The 15902-nt window shown below is 40.2% G+C and overlaps 3 protein-coding genes and 1 long non-coding RNA gene across 6 annotated transcripts in view; 2 read left to right on the top strand and 2 right to left on the bottom strand.

The window, feature by feature from the left end:
• Nucleotides 1-596: 596 nt before the first annotated feature.
• LOC122966186 lies at nt 597-5389 on the bottom strand. Of its 3 annotated transcripts, XM_044330194.1 has the most exons (5): nt 5202-5354; nt 4591-4688; nt 2738-3423; nt 2476-2589; nt 597-1943 (listed from the first exon to the last, which is right to left on the bottom strand). In XM_044330194.1, exons 3-5 carry the CDS (start codon nt 3377-3379, stop codon nt 987-989), a joined length of 1713 nt encoding a protein of 570 aa, XP_044186129.1. In that variant the 5' UTR covers nt 3380-3423; nt 4591-4688; nt 5202-5354; the 3' UTR covers nt 597-986. The 3 variants fall into 3 exon arrangements, with proteins under 3 accessions (XP_044186129.1, XP_044186131.1, XP_044186130.1); XM_044330196.1 differs by lacking the exon at nt 4591-4688 and having other exon boundaries at nt 5308-5389; XM_044330195.1 differs by lacking the exon at nt 4591-4688.
• On the top strand, nt 5383-8705 carry LOC122966195 (RNA-binding protein with serine-rich domain 1-like). Its single transcript, XM_044330206.1, has 7 exons — nt 5383-5464; nt 6321-6467; nt 6586-6771; nt 6885-6990; nt 7716-7869; nt 7960-8101; nt 8239-8705. Coding segments are annotated over exons 1-7 (843 nt in total). The 5' UTR covers nt 5383-5462; the 3' UTR covers nt 8345-8705.
• Nucleotides 6674-12143, bottom strand: LOC122966199. The gene is made up of 3 exons (XR_006398347.1): nt 11911-12143; nt 10320-10455; nt 6674-6785 (listed from the first exon to the last, which is right to left on the bottom strand). It is a non-coding gene; the product is annotated as an uncharacterized LOC122966199 (long non-coding RNA).
• LOC122966191 (arf-GAP with dual PH domain-containing protein 1-like) overlaps nt 9285-15902 on the top strand; it is a 13851-nt gene continuing 7233 nt past the window's right edge. The window contains exons 1-4 of the mRNA XM_044330201.1: nt 9285-9909; nt 12511-12641; nt 13476-13567; nt 14415-14497. Of these exons, the coding sequence (XP_044186136.1) occupies nt 9819-9909; nt 12511-12641; nt 13476-13567; nt 14415-14497 (397 nt within the window). The 5' untranslated portion in view covers nt 9285-9818. The remainder of the gene's footprint in view (nt 9910-12510; nt 12642-13475; nt 13568-14414; nt 14498-15902) is intronic.

The following is a 15902-nucleotide window of genomic DNA, read 5'->3' on the forward strand; positions in this document are numbered from 1 at the left end:
AGCAAAATAAAATTGTAAAGTTGCAAAAGAAAATCATGAGGTATTATGTCTGGCTAAGTTGATGATGTATCATAACTTATATTTTAAAAATATATATTTTGAAATGATTTCCAAGAAATTTTACTATATAGTTTGAATCTTGTTTTTGTATCACTTGTACCACAATATGAAGTTGCTAAATCAATAGATAATGGTGGATAAATAAATAGTTCAACTCAGAAAACACTTGCAAATACACAAAACCAAAGCAATTATTTTGCACAAAGAGCATTTTGTTTATCTCATTTAGTTTAGCTTGGTTGGTGTAGATTTGGTCATCCTATTTGAAACTATTTGGATAACTGCCTCTGCTGTTTCCTGCAGCTCTTGCATTGCACTCAGGATTAACGATATGAACTGTAACTTTAGCAAGCTTCAGCAAGAACCCTGCTCTCTGTACAGCTGACAGCTGTACACTGTCAAAATGATGATCTTATGTTCTAGTTGTAAACACAACTTTATAACAATAACATTGAAAGTACTATGTTTGTGTGGAAAACATCTCAATATGTTAGCTTCTCACACACTGCCTTACATATTAAAATAAAGGAACATGCTTTGGATCATAACCATCTCTTTATTTTTTTGCAGTTAGCATAGACGTATGAAAACGAACAGTTCATAATGTCATTCCTAGTGATACAAAATAAACAGATACAAAATAAACAAGAATTTCGCATAATTTGTCATTTTCAGTTGGTCATTGCCTATAGTTATAACCATATTATTACTACAGCATTATAATCCCTTTATTCTATTGCTGTTTGTATTCTCTTAAAATGTACTTTGGAAATAAATTAATTAAAAAAATGCTACAGTATATGTTGTAAAAAGATGTGTGCCTTAAATTACTACACTAAAGTGACTCTAAAAAAAAAAAACACATCCAAGCCCTTATGGTCCCAAAACACCAAAGACACCCAGACCTGTGTGGAATCTGTAGCCCTCTAAGGTCCCTCCACTTTGATAATATTGACCTGCTGATCCTGTGGAGAGAGGTTGGAGTTCATCACCGGCTGCGTGGACACACTGCAGTCCTGCAGAGTCCTCCCTGAACAGCTGCTTTGGAAATCAGATGTTTTACTCTCTGATCCTCTGTATGTCTGAGAATGTGATTGGCTGAATGTAGACACATAGGACTGTGTGTACAGTGGCATGACTGTTTGACTGTTTTGCTGTGGGTATGCAGCTGCATAAGGTTGCGTTTGAGGAGGAGTGTGAGTAAGTGGGAGGCTCTCAGTGCTGCTACATGGTGGGAACCCATTCATGCTTGTAGGACTCAGTCCTGGCAGTTTGAAGGCCTCTACAGTTTCTAAACTCTCTAGAGAGTTATAGCTTGGCTGGGTTAGGCTGCACTGAGTGTATGTGCCTTGGCTGAAGTTGAAGGTGTCTTGGCTGAAGGAGGAAGATGCAGAGGCACTCGGCAAAGCAGAGGGTGATGGCGTTTTGTTGTGCTGTTGTTGAACACTGCTACAACGTCCCAGTTTGGAAGTCAGGTTCTGTAAAGTGCTGAGGATCTGCTTCTGAATGTGTGTCTGCTGCGCCTGCTCCCTCTCCTGGCGGCACTGCTGTTCCACCAGCATCTTCACTGCCAGGCCCAAGCTGCGTACCTCAGAGCTTAGGGTGTGAATCTGATCCTGCAGACCACCTCTCCCTCCAGGGTCTTGGACTGCCTGCTTGGGGCTTGGGTTCCCCTCACTGCGAGTGGCACCCTGGCCTCCAGGGGTCTGTAGGCGGATGACAGGACCCCCAGGAGCTGAGGATGTTAAAGGTGCTGGTGGCCGGTTAGGAAGCCGAATGCCAGCCCGAGGGGGAGGATGAAGGGAACGGACAGACACTCCTGGTCTCTCTGTGAAAAACCGCCTAGGGACACTGCCTCCTCCAGGCTGACACTCCATGACAGTCTGTGAAACATTGAAAAGATAGAAATTAAACTAGTGGAACACTATGAAAGATTATAGTGCAATCTTAGTAACAAATATGAGAATAAAGACAGAGTCTTAAGCATGGCCAGGCTCCCAGACTCAGGACAAAACACAAAAAGGAGAATACCCAGTTATTTTTTGCTAAGGGGCCACTAATCAACTGGCAGCTTTATGCTGGAATACCTGGTACTAATTTACAATTTCATACAGTCTCAATTAGTTTGTGTATTTTTGTTTGAGTACAAGTTTTCTAACCTCACCTTTAAAAGTACCACACTGCAGAACACTGTATCTGAGGTTTTTGTGTGCTTAAAACAGGATCTAGTCAGCAAAAACTCAGAGGTATATCCAGGAACTGGTGTGAAGACAGTATGATTCACTATGCAAACATAATCCTTGACTTAACAGTTATAGTCTGTCAATAACAAAGGCAAGGTGCTCTCTGTAGTTATGTGAATAAAGAGATAATTGCTGGAAATTTTATGGCATTTGAAGTTTGACCTTTTCTCACCTTTTCAGCGGTCAGATCATATGTCTCAGGCGGTTGTGGCACTGTATTCCTCAAATCAGCACCTTGGACACCTGAGTGATCTCTCCTCACCAATGCTGCCACCTGGTGGAGTGACTGTTTAAAAATAAGTTGTACATGTAAGACTACTAATTTGCTGCTTACAGTATTCAACAAATTACACAGCTTTGATGCTCTTATAGACGACTACAAACCTAACAAATAGGATTGTGCCACATGACAGATGTAATGTCTAGGTAGGTACCTTCATCCTGTGTGACAGAGCTTTATCCAAAAGCCTTTTACGAGCTGCCAACATTGAATTAGTGGCTGGAGAAGGCGTAACTCTCCTCCTCATGAATGCTGCAGATGCTGTTCCTGTGGAAGACACAGCATTTGCCTCTGCTCTTGTCACAGTGGACTGCAGACCTCTTTGTTGGCTGTTCTGAGCAAGAGAGGTGACACTAACAATCTGGATGTCATTTTCTTCCTTATCTCCCTCGTGTTGCCGCTCTAACCTGCTGCCTCCACTGGTTTCCCCGGATCCAGATGGTTTTGCATTAGTCTCTGGTTTTGTGGATGTCTGTTTGGCAACGTCTGGAGCTGCTGAAAAGCTAGCATGGTGACATGCCTCCTTCAGTAGGTTTTGGAGATGAATGTTACTCCAGCTTTCTCGTATTCCCCCAGCGTGAGTATGCACCTGTGCTGACGTTGTGTTGCTTCCAGCCTCCCCAGGTCTCACCCTCCCTGGTGGCCTCCCCTGGAACTCCCTCAGAAACAGGTAGATGGCCTGGGCTGACACCTTGATGTTCTCCAGCTCCAGCACAGCTTTGATCTTACGGAAACTCAGACCAGCCTTCCGCAGCTCCACCACTTTGCGTTTGGCAGCATCATCCAGCCGGCCCATGGTCTCTCACTCCAGAGCAACTTAGTGAAATCAGTTGTTTTTCACTGTAAAAGTCATTTAAGAAAAAACTGTAACCAGCATTTGGTGTATGTTTAGTGCTGAGAAATAAATGTAGGATAAAACGTGTGAATCATGTGTGACTAAAGGTGCTGCAGTCATGAATGTCTTCTTGTAATGGAAAATACCAGTAATACAGGAGCATATTGGTACCACCAATAGAAAAATTTGCAGTTTCTCAAGGGATCCCTTTTAGATTGTAATTTTCTTTCCCATAGAGACTAATCTACAACTCTAATTTTTAGATAATGTCAAACAGAGTTGCAATGATTGACAGAAAAAATTAATTGCCAACCATTTTGATAGTCAATTAGGCTAATTGCTTTGACTCATTTTTTGAGAAAAAAATGTCCAAATCCTCTGATTCCAACTTCTCAAATGTAAATATGTTCTAGTTTTTTTAGTCATCTATGATAGTAAACTGAATATCTTTGGGTTGTGGACTATTGGTCAAGACAAAAAAAGACATTTGAGCACATCATCTTGGGCTCTGGAAAACAGTGATCACCATTTTTCAACATTTTCTGGCTTATAGACCAAAGAACTACCGATTAATTGAGAAAACAATCAACAGATTAACCGAAAATGAAAATAATCATAAGTTGCAGCCCTAATAACAAATTATTCCATAGTAACAAGAAACTTTTGTCGTCATAACAATGTATTACTTTATCTTGTCATATCCAGAAACACTTGTTATTACACAGTACCAACGAATCTCTGTAAAACAAACTTTCCTCATTATTATTAACATGAGTTATATATGTTGTTTTAACAAGAAAAACATCCAATCAATGTCTAATTTGAGGACATTGTAGCCTACAGTGTCTATAAAAATGTATAATACCTAATGTACATGATTAGATTAAGATTCCATGGTTATTGAAGTATAAACATATACTGATCCACACATGATAAAAACTAGATCACAACTGCTTCATTTTTGGGTCACAACATAATTTTACTCGATAAATCCGTAACAAGGCAAGGTGATTACTGGTTGAAGTCCCCCTCCACTCAAAAATATGTTTTTCTTTTTGTTCCTACTGTTGAATGATTGAGCTTCACTGTGCAGAATGATGTATGTGCAGAGTTTGATGCTCTTTGCACATTCATCTGCTCAAAGTGGAATCCTGGTCCTATATTCAACTTACACAAGTGTGATGTGGAAACTTGAAGCCTTCAGTGCACACACACTGAGAATGGACTTTACAGTAAAGTAGGAGAAATCTTGAGCCCAGCAGTTAAAACTCTGAAATTAAATATATTTGCATATTTATAAATTCAGGAATTTCTAATGAGGGAGAAGGGGTAGATGCAATTTTACACATTTTAACATGGTAATTTGAACTTTTTTTGTGGAAAAACCATATCAGACACACATTATTATTCAGGAGAGTATTTTGTATACATCTTAAACATGTCTGGAGGGGATCTTTAACACAAAAATAATAATGCAATCCATAATACAAGTTAAAAAGTAGTTAATTTATAAAGTGGGTAATGGGACAAATCCAGAGTAGACAGTTACCACAATACGTCTTTATTTTAATGCTAATTTGCAACTATTCTAGCGATAGATTAGCCTAGCTATAGAATCATGTTACAGCTACATTGCAAATTTGGAAAAAAGTTGTATTTCGTCGTGTTTGCTCGAATACGCTGCAGCACAGTGGTGATCCAGTTTATCTGTAACTACCAGATGTTAGCTTAGCGAGCTAACGACAACAGTTTAGCACAGTATCTTATAAAGTGAAGCGCTCACCTTGTTGGCAAGAAATACGATCGATTGGTGCTTACTAATCGATTAAATTCCACGTACCATGATGAAATATTTCGTCATTGCATAGCTGTGATGTAACCGTACAAACCTTAACATCTTTTTAGTCGACAACAACATAAATAAACAAATCAGTTGTATGTGGCGCTCAGATTGGTACGTAACTTCCTCTTGTCGTCATCACTAAGCGACGGTTCCTCAGGCCGCAAGCGAGCGGTAGAAGCAAAGGCGCATCCATTGAAAGAAATGTAAGTACTTCTACGCTTTCATTGGACTGTAATTAAGTTATTCTTATTCCCAAATATATTTTACTACATGCAAAAAGTCATGCCGCATTTTCTAACCGTATGTATACTTCATGAAGAGAGCAGTCAGCGACAAAAGCGGCCCCGTGGCTTCCTGCTGCTTGTTTTGACGAGTCAGTTGAATGAAAATCAATGGCGGCGGATTTCTGTCCGGGGGTTTGTTGCTATAAAGTTAACTCGACTGAGATGTTTCAAGGATGACTTTATGATGATATAAAATGCTATATGATAGTGGTTCTCAAAGTGGGGTCCGAGGACCATCAAGGGTCCCTGAGTGGGTTCCAGGGGGTCCCCAGCAAAAAGAGGAATAATTAATTTTCACTATAATTCCATCCATAAGTAACACAATGGCAAAATGTATGACTATTTTGGTCATGGATTTCATACACTCTCTGTAATAAAACATCTGAAAAGCATAAAATGGGGGACCCCGGGACAAAATATTACCAAATGGGGGTCCGTAGTCTAATTTGTGTCAGTTTAAGGAACGTGAAAAAGTTTGAGAACCAGTGTTATACGGATGCCCAGTAAACATTTAAATTGCGAAGAAATTGTTAGAGTTCCACAACAATGCAGCAATTTAGTTACAATTTGATCAATACAATCTGTAGTCACTGTCTTGCTAGTGCCAGCCTTTTAAAAGTAGAACTAGGCCTATATTATACATAGATTAATCAAAAAGTCTCAATATACATATTAACAATGACAATAATCATCAGTTGCAGGCAGCCCTACACTCATTTGTGCCATCCACAATTTATATAATCTCAAAGTAACAACAGTTTGCCTCTAACTTTAGGGCACCATCACCCACCAAGAGGAAGGAGGAGGAAAAAACAAAAGACAGAGGTAAAGAAAAGACTGGTACCAAGGACGGAGACAAGGAGAGAGGACGGGAGAAAGTAAGGAAACGCCGCAGTGCTTCTACTGGCAGCAGCAGCAGCAGGTTTGTTTTCTAAGACGCCTTATAATGAGATTATTTGTGTTGATATTGGTAATAAAAGCAGTCTTAAATATGCATATGTTTAACCAAACCTGTTTTTATTTGTTTTCACAATAACCAGGTCCAGATCTAGCTCTACTTCAAGCAGCAGCTCTGGTTCCAGCTCAGGTTCCTCCAGTGGATCCAGTTCATCTGGGTCCAGCCGCTCTGGTTCTTCTAGCTCTCGTTCCTCCTCTTCTTCCAGTTCCTCTGGCTCTCCCAGCCCCAGCCGCCGACGCCATGACAACCGTCGACGCTCCCGCTCAGCGTGGGTCACTTCATCTGATACAATTACACAATATTTATACACTGTCATTTCTTGTAGTTTTACTTGTTTAAATCCTGATGAAGTTAATCAGTGCTTTGTTTGTGATTCTCCAGGTCCAAAACACAGAAGAGGGGAGATGATAAAGAGAGAAGGAAAAGAAGCCCAAGCCCCAAACCAACTAAAGTTCACTTAGGGCGGCTGACCAGGAATGTCACCAAGGTCAGCTGAGAAATGGTTAAGCTTTTTATAACAGAACACAAATACAGTGAGGAAACACATTGCTGCCTTAAATGACCATGACAGAGGACATGAAAGCTTAGTTTGTTGGATCAAATCTGGCCTAATTTTAAGAAAAATTAGGGGGTTTTGCCAACATTGAGTCTAATTCATAAAATGCTTGAAAATGTAAGTGTATGTGTGTATAAAGTGTGTTTGGACAAAAGAATTCATCGCAGATTATTCAAAAATTACAGAAGCATATTTTATATTTAATTCTGTAGTCTTTTGATGAATCCCAGTCACTTGAAAATTTTAAGTGTGTTCACAAGTCCCTAATTTATCATAATGACATAATCTCAGAAACACCATGCTAGGTAGAAAAGAACAACCATGTTCATCATCTTGGGGACCAAAATGCTATGTCATATGCTGACTTATAAGTCTCATTTCTGAATGATTGGGATAAATGAGTATCCATGTAGACTGTACTGAAAAAACATTATTTTAGTTTATTTTTAATAAATTAAATTAAAAGTAGAGGTAGAGTGCTCTGATGCTCTCTGAAGTCTGAGCCCTGTTAATTGTCCTTCCTGGACCCATTTTCTTTGTCTTTTTCTCTGCAGTTGGATGATTTTGTACGTGAACGATAACATTTTTCCACAGATAGTTGGAACTTTTTTGGTACCACAGTTCTGATAAGCATACCATGTCTTTTTTTTCCACAGGAACACATCCAGGAGATCTTTTCCACTTATGGGAAAATCAAAATGGTTGACATGGCGATGGACAGGCTTTACCCACACCTGTCCAGGGGCTACGCTTATGTGGAGTTTGAGACTCCTGAGGAGGCCCAGAAGGCCCTCAAACACATGGACGGAGGTAGGAGATCATTTTCACTTTACTGCCTCTGTCTCACAGACATGTGTGTTTATGTTGAATAATCTTCTGTTATTACTCTGTTATTGATAGGTCAGATTGACGGACAGGAAATCACTGCGTCTGCTGTGCTGCCTCAACGTGTCCGGCCTCCCCCTCGTAGACCCTCTCCCCCTCGCAGAATGCCTCCACCACCACCTATGTGGCGTCGCAGCCCACCACGCATGAGGAGAAGGTCAGTCTTATGACATCCTTTGCCTCAAATTTCCTAAAATATATTCTACTTTTGAATGATTTTTTTTCACGGTTCAGACCGGTCAATCTCCTTCCACCACTGAAGTTTAATAAATATATTTTTTTATGTTGTTTCAGGTCCCGCTCCCCGAGGAGGCGATCCCCAGCACGCCGCCGCTCTCGCTCCAGATCTCCTGGTCGCAGGCGTCACCGCTCTCGTTCCAGCTCTAACTCCTCCAGATAGACGATTTTCCTGCCTCCGGATATCAAGTGATCTGACACCGGATCACCGTTCCTGCTTTCTCAGACCTTATGGACTCACCAGAAAAATAAAAATCTGCATCGTAGCCAACATAAACATCTGCCTGCATGTAGAAAGCGGACAGGTTTTTTTTGTTGTTGTTTTTTTTTTAATGTGCAAATGTGAGTTTCTTTTAATATTTCCTTTTGTTAAGTTGATTCTGACAAGCTGACTCAGTATTTGTGTTGTTTCAGGCTGAGTTTGAGCTCCAATGAGATCTATCAAGATTTAGCTCAAATTGTGACTCCTTTTTAGCATGTGTTGAATTTTTAGACATTTTGAAAAATAAAAATGCTGAAACATCCGCAGTATGTGAGGTCAGTTTGTATTCGTCAGGTCAAGATTCTGAAAGACAAAGTGTTCGCTTGGAGCTATTATTACAGTTGATACATGATACATGTATTGTTTGTCATAAAGTGGAAAACACTACAGGCAGTGGACAAAATATCAGGAACATAATATAGATACAATACAACTCACACTAAAGGTTACAATGTTCAGTTTTAGTTTAGACTGTTGGATTCAACTTGTGATACTTTACATACAGTTGTGTCTTGTACCTGTTACCATGTCAGCCTCTAGTGTGTCGGTGTTACTCAGTAGAGCTCAAGTTGGTAGATCATTAACTTAATTATTGACACGTTTTTTCCCTTCCTTTAAAAAAGTCCTCTGTCAAAAAGGCTTATTGTTCTGCTGACCTTAACCTAAGCACAGGTCAAATCACAAATGACAACACTCCAAAATTCGACTGTTTTAAGCAATAAACTACATAAATTGAATTTCCTATATAGATTAAGTACCACAAGTACATACTTGCCAGCAGACCATAAAGTGGGGAGGTTTAAATTTATAAAATATTAAAATTAAACAATAGTAACACTTACAAATAATAGAACAATATAATTTCAGTGAATAAGATGGCTTGTAAAATGTCTTGGGTGAGGTACAGTAACCCACTGCTGGGGGGAATTTGGACTTATATTGCCGTGCATGTTCATGCAGGTATTCTATCTGCGAACAAAAAAAAGACATACAGATCAAAAAAAAAAAGACGCGGTAAAAGATGTTTCCAGGCGCCGTGGAGGCGAGCGGGTCAAAGCGGGTGTCTTCCCCGTGTGGGAGTGTCGTGAGCGTGAGATTTCCTACCATCGTGTCCGCTGGGGGTCTCACTAACCAGACAGAGACAGGATACGTAAATGCATGTATTGTTTTATCTATAGTTGGCTTTATAGCATCTACCATGCTGACCATGCTCCACTCTTCAATCACCCTCCTCCACCCACAATGTTACAGTCATTAGTTGTGTAGGTGCGTAACGACGCGCTTTTACATTTCAGTCCACTGCGTCCGGCGGCAATCTTACTTTCGATGCATGAGAGTTTGAGGATTTCAGCCTCTAAGCAGAATCATTTGCATTATGGCTTCGGATATAGAAAGGAACAGACAGCGTTTGAAACAGCTTGTGGGCAAACCTGGGAATGGAAACTGTGCCGACTGCGGAGCTGCAGGTAGGCTTCGTTTGTGATCAGGTGGAGGGGAATTAGTGAAAAGATGCTGGATTTGGCTAACAATGACCATTTCCTACTTAAATCAGTCTGTTTAAACCTTCTTTGACTATCTTACCTTTACAATAACCCAATATAGATGATATAAGCTACAAATAATAACTGTGTACTATAGTTTCTCAGTGTGCCTCTATAGTTATTCGCCAGAGAGTACAAGGTCGTTCAGTTTCTTTTCTCAGACAGTCACGATGTGGTCAGGCCATAGCAATGAAAAACAGAACAGTTGACACAGGAGAGCAATACATTTGATGAGGAGTCATAGATAACTTCATAAATAAGAAAGACTGTCAGACCCATGTCAGCGTATCAGCTTTTCAGATCTGGCGTCGTTAAAGTTAAAAAGTGATACATACTCTTAATTCCCTGGTGAGGAATCCACTCAAACGCCTTTTATGTAGATTGAGGAGCCAAATCTGGTGGCTGACTTACTTCTCCATGCAGACAAGTGGTTACACACCCTGATGGTTACACCTTGTTGGTTTATCCGATCTGCAGTTTAACACATGGACATACAAGAAGGTGTGGTTTGTGAAAAAGTGAGTGAAAGTCGCAAAGATCTAGAATAATTTGTTGACTTTATTATGCCTGTCATGCTTTGCTAATTATTTTTCAGTATGTTAAACTGAAGAGATCCAATGTGATGCCATCAGCATAATCAGTAAATACACAAGAACATCTGCTCTTATCATATGCCAGTAAGAATAAATACAGCTCTCTTAAAGTATATTCATTTATATTTCTTGAAGGATGCACATTAATATGATCGGATTAAATACTGATTCGAAGCTGGTTTGGAGATTTCTCTTTTGGACTGGTTTATTATCTCAAATACAGCAGGCTGTAGGTCTACATAATACAGAAAACATGGGAGTGGCTAACTACACACCAAGTCCTTGTCTCCTTTGCACAGATGCAGTGTTGCACGTGTGTAGCATTGTGATTATGCACAAGGAAGTAATATAGTTTTTTTTTTGTTTGTTGTGCTATGTGTGCATTGTGCGCTCGCTAGGTCTTCAATAGCAGTGGTTGAAGGGTTGCAGCATGCTGATACAAACTACTTGACTCTGCCCCAGTTCTCTGCTGGTTCACTTCACTTCACCACAGCAGCTGCAATCTCACGTTGCACTGATCAGAGTAATGATTCTGAAAACGAAAATTTCCTTTAGCATGTGTGCGTGTAACCAGCCATTCGCACCTTAGCTGCAACTGCTGCCTGTTCTGTCAGTCTATGGATTCAAATTGATCAGTTTACAGTACATTGTCATAAAGAATAAATAAATAAATAAACTCTATCTTGTTATTTACTCCCTGGATTTTTGCTGAAAAACAAATATGCTATATATTGATTGTGAAATTGATGCTGACCATGCTGCACTCCCTCCACTCATGAGCCACTCTTCAAAGAGCTGTTTGAACTGTGTGATGTTCTGAAATGTCATGAATGTTGAACATAACTGTGTGACATTCTACAAAAAAAAAAAGTATTTTTTTTCAGTTCATGTCTGCTTCATGTCAGATGTCGTCAGGATGTGTTTTCTTGGGGCACACGAGGCATTGAAGGTGGCAATGCCTGATATGTTGCATGCAAAATGTGTGAATGCAATGTGTTGAATAACATATTGTACATACACACAGTGCACAAACCTCTGAATTTACATTATTCACAAAACAGCAACAATACTGTATATTAATTGTGGTACACACATTTATAAATGTGGTATATGTATTAATAGTATATGTATATTCATGTCTGGCTCTGATATAACATCATGTAACACATAACTCTGAAGGAAATGTTTTCTAATCGGGTGTTGCTCAGTTGCTGCAGAGCTTGCGGTAACAAAGCAAATGTGAGCTGCTGTTGTGTAAACAGTGCATTAAATGTGAACTTCTCAGACATTTTGTGTTTGTGTGTGAGCAGAAATAGTATCTATGAAACACTACCGTGCCAGGGTGAATCAAGGTGAACCATCAGTGGTGCCCAGTCATCTCTCTCACTTCTGTCCTCACACAAACATAAATACAGTCCAGATGGTCTGATTTGAGATCCCGATCACCTGTCTGACATAATTCTCACCCAAATATTGATTACTTATGAGGAAATCTAGGTCATGTACTCAAGCTCACTTCCCTCTGGGTGACCGGCTTCCTGTGTGTGCTCAAGTGAACACACCTTTTTTTTTTAAGATGTAGTGACAATTGATTACAGAATTGTTGGAGCAGCCAGAACGTCTGTTTAAAAGACAGAGCTAGGTTTCTATCGTTAACTGTCTCTGCTTCTTTTTCAGGCAACATTTTTAGAGGTACCAGTTAACTGTGTGATTATTAGGAATCTTATCCCACCACAGGAATGACATAAAAACCACATACACATGTGAAAAGTACTGCATTCCCACAATGATAAGGTCAACCTGGTTCAAATATTGTCAGAGTCATGAACGTCTGTTAGAGGGAAGTTCAGAAATGTTTCAGTGAGTTCAGTTATTTTGAGCTCAAAGTGGTTTTTGTGTGCAGCTACACACACGTCTCTATGTTGTGTTGCAGATCCGGAGTGGGCATCTTACACCCTGGGTGTGTTCATGTGTCACAGCTGCTCAGGCCTCCATAGAAACATTGCACAGATCAGCAAAGTGAAATCTCTTCTGCTGGATCCATGGAGCAAGTCCGAGGTGGAGGTGTGTCCTTACTATCTGTTGTTTACTAATGTGTGGAGATGCTTTTAAAGTATTCAAAACCTGAACAAAGTAGAAAGCCCTGTGTTTTGCAAGAGAAGATTAGCCATTGATTGCAGTCCAAAACTTGGCCTGAAATAACGTCTGCAGTCTCTTGCCTCGCCCTCATCCATCCCACCCTGCTCCACTGTGAGCATCACTCTCATCTTACTGCTCTGCCTCTGCATCTCTGCTTGGAAAAATAAGACAAGTCATCAGTCTCAATTTACTGTGGCCTGAAAGGCATGAGCCAGCAGCTGGCAGACACAACCAAGATCTTTGTGTTTGGGTGTTGGTGTGTGTGCTCTGAATCCTTGGACTCTGTTTTTATTACTGGCTTTAAAAACAGAATTATTCCCAGTAGGAATTAGCTGAAGGAAATTGTTTCTATACATCTTGTCCAGTGTCATTAACTGCTGTCCACCAAAATGTGTGCACCAAAAATTCGCCATTCTCTCTCTGTGTCCTCTTTTCTCTCTTTTTTTTGTTTCCTTGATTTGTGTGTTTTTGTGTGCATGTATTTTCATGTGATGTGTAGTTTCCTTGCTTGCTGAGCAGTGTACTCGGTGTTAAATACAGAGACACAAAAGAAGAGGCTTCATCCCCCTGGACATGGAGATACACGAACCCTGAGCTGCAAGCTCCTCATTATGTTTGAATGCCTGCTTGTGCTGGCAACCTGTCCTTATCATCCAAATACACATTTATGCACTCACAGCCATTAAGCAACTGAGCACACACATACAGGCACAGATATCACTTTCAAACATCAGATGTTTCTCTTCCTCCCTTCTGCAGTTTATGGACTCTGTGGGTAACAATGCTGCCAAGGCCAAATATGAACAGATAGTTCCTGCGTTCTACTACCAGCCCACACATAAAGACTGCATGTAAGTGATGTGTCCTCCTCCATTAATGTCTGATCCATATGTTTCTGCCACATCTGAACAGGTACTATAAATGTAAGATGGATGAGTAAATATCCATGGCACAGTCAGAGACTCCAGAAACTCGTCTTTTCCTTCATGCTGGCTTTAGGTTGTTCTGATTTTGAAGAAAACCTCTGCTGATATCCTTTGTGGTTATTTTATATCAAATATTACGCATAGCACCTTTTTTAACTGTAATTATTATTCCACAGATTGGTGCATACAGTGAAATAGAGACATCAAGTGGTTTTGGTGGCAAGGCTGACACAGAAACTTCTCAGTGATAAGAATGCCAAGTTCCTGCAGTATGAACAGGAAGCAACATTTCAGTTTAAGGGTTTCTTCTTAACCGTCCAGTGGTATGCATAAACCCTAACCCAATATGCAATGACAAAACACTGAGCTATGAGAGTTTACTTTAAAATGGACCTGCATTGTGTTTTTGTAATAGACTATAGTGTACAAAGGAACGGAATTTTTGATTAAAAAGAGAGTAAAAGTCAAATCTATTAAGCGTGACAGACTTTGAGCCCTTAAGGAAGAGCTGTACAAAGCCATTACATTAAAGAGTGTGATGCTGATTTGTTGAAAGAGACATAGCTTGTTAAGCATGGTGACTTGCCGAGTATCTGCTCAATCAATTGCAGTCCTTAAATGATGATTTTTAGACAAGCCACGTAATATTTGATTGCCTCCGTTGAGACTTTGCATGAAATGTTGCCCGGAGACTTGATATTCATGTAAGTTAATGAGATGTTTCCAGCAAATTAGCTCAATGCTTGAGTGTCTAACACCAACTGTTGTGCAGGCTCCTGCGGGAACAATGGATCCGAGCCAAGTACGAGAGGAAGGAGTTTATGTGTGTGGAGAGGCAGGAGCCCTACTCGGCAGGTAAGAATGAAACGTGTCCGTGCACAGTTACAAACACGCATGTAAATGCATTGTACTTCTTGTTTACTCAGGAAAACAAGTCATTATCCACGTCTCACACAGTAACACCTATTCAACACTGAATGAGCATGAGCATCATTCATTTGTCATTACCAACATTCATAAGTGGAACAGCTGATTACATCCAAGAAAGAGGCATCCTCTCACACCCCACTTTGCCACCACTTAATGTATCATTTGCAGTCTAACATCCTTCAAATCTTCATTTATTTCACAACCACATGATGCACTTCACTGCAGTCATTTATCTGCATCCAAGATTGCTGCTCAAAAGATATAAAATGACACTCTGGTTAGAGCTGCTAAAATAAAGCATACTAACTCTAGTTCTAACTGTTTTTTCACCAACTGGCTGATGATGATTTTGTGAAAAAAATGTATTTATCTGCTGGGGTTCAATATGTGGCATGGCAGTAGAAGCATGACATTGTAGTAGTAGTGGGGTAGTAATAAGCAGCTCATGGCTCAGTAGGCACCATTACCCACTCCTCATTGACATAGCACAGCACAATTAGCCTGCCAGTCAGATTGTCCGACTGCTCATTATGTGGTTTGGCAGATAGACAGTGTGTTGGCTTGTGATGGAGAAACAAGGGCAGGTCTTCAAGGGAAGAAAACTGCTCTTTGCTGTCCTTGTTTTCTGCTCTACCTTTACACTTTCCTCTCATCTATATTGACCTCTGTTTCCGCCCAACCGCAGTTCGCTTCCCCCAGCTCTCTTCATTGAGACTATGTGAAATCATTTTGCCGTTATCCTATTCTGACTTGCTCACTAAATGTACATTACACACAGTCCTTATCTCTGTCTGACAAATGTCTCTTGGCTAATCGCCTTGTGCAGCCTCTTTAAAAGAGAGGAAGTGGCACCAACCTGACTAACCAGACTCAATCAATAATGGATGCCCTCCAGACTGACTGGCAATGAGTGTGCAGATGCTAAGATTAGGCCATTATGGTCTCTTAATATAATGGATAACATTTTTAAAATCTTGGAACTGTATCCATGGTGAAGGCAAGAGATTGACCTTTGACTACAATCCAGTTAATACATAACTGAAAGAAACATTGTTTTACCCCAACCCCCCCCTATAAAAAGCCACTTCTGTTTTGACCATAAGTTTAAAGTTAGTTTTAAACTTGCCTCAAATAATTATTCTATTGCTGAATGAAATGAAAAAAGGCACTGGTACATGCAGCACTTAATAGTGCATAAATGTAGTTGTGAGTAAAGGACAGGCCCACTGTTTTTAAATTTATAGCCTTGCAGTGTACAATGTCATAGATAAATTCAGTTTTGAGAAGCTGAGGTCACAGTCTAAGGGGAAATGGGAAGCTGTCAGTATAG

Source organism: Thunnus albacares, chromosome 17 (assembly GCF_914725855.1).
Source record: "Thunnus albacares chromosome 17, fThuAlb1.1, whole genome shotgun sequence".
In the NCBI taxonomy this organism is placed as follows: domain Eukaryota; kingdom Metazoa; phylum Chordata; class Actinopteri; order Scombriformes; family Scombridae; genus Thunnus; species Thunnus albacares.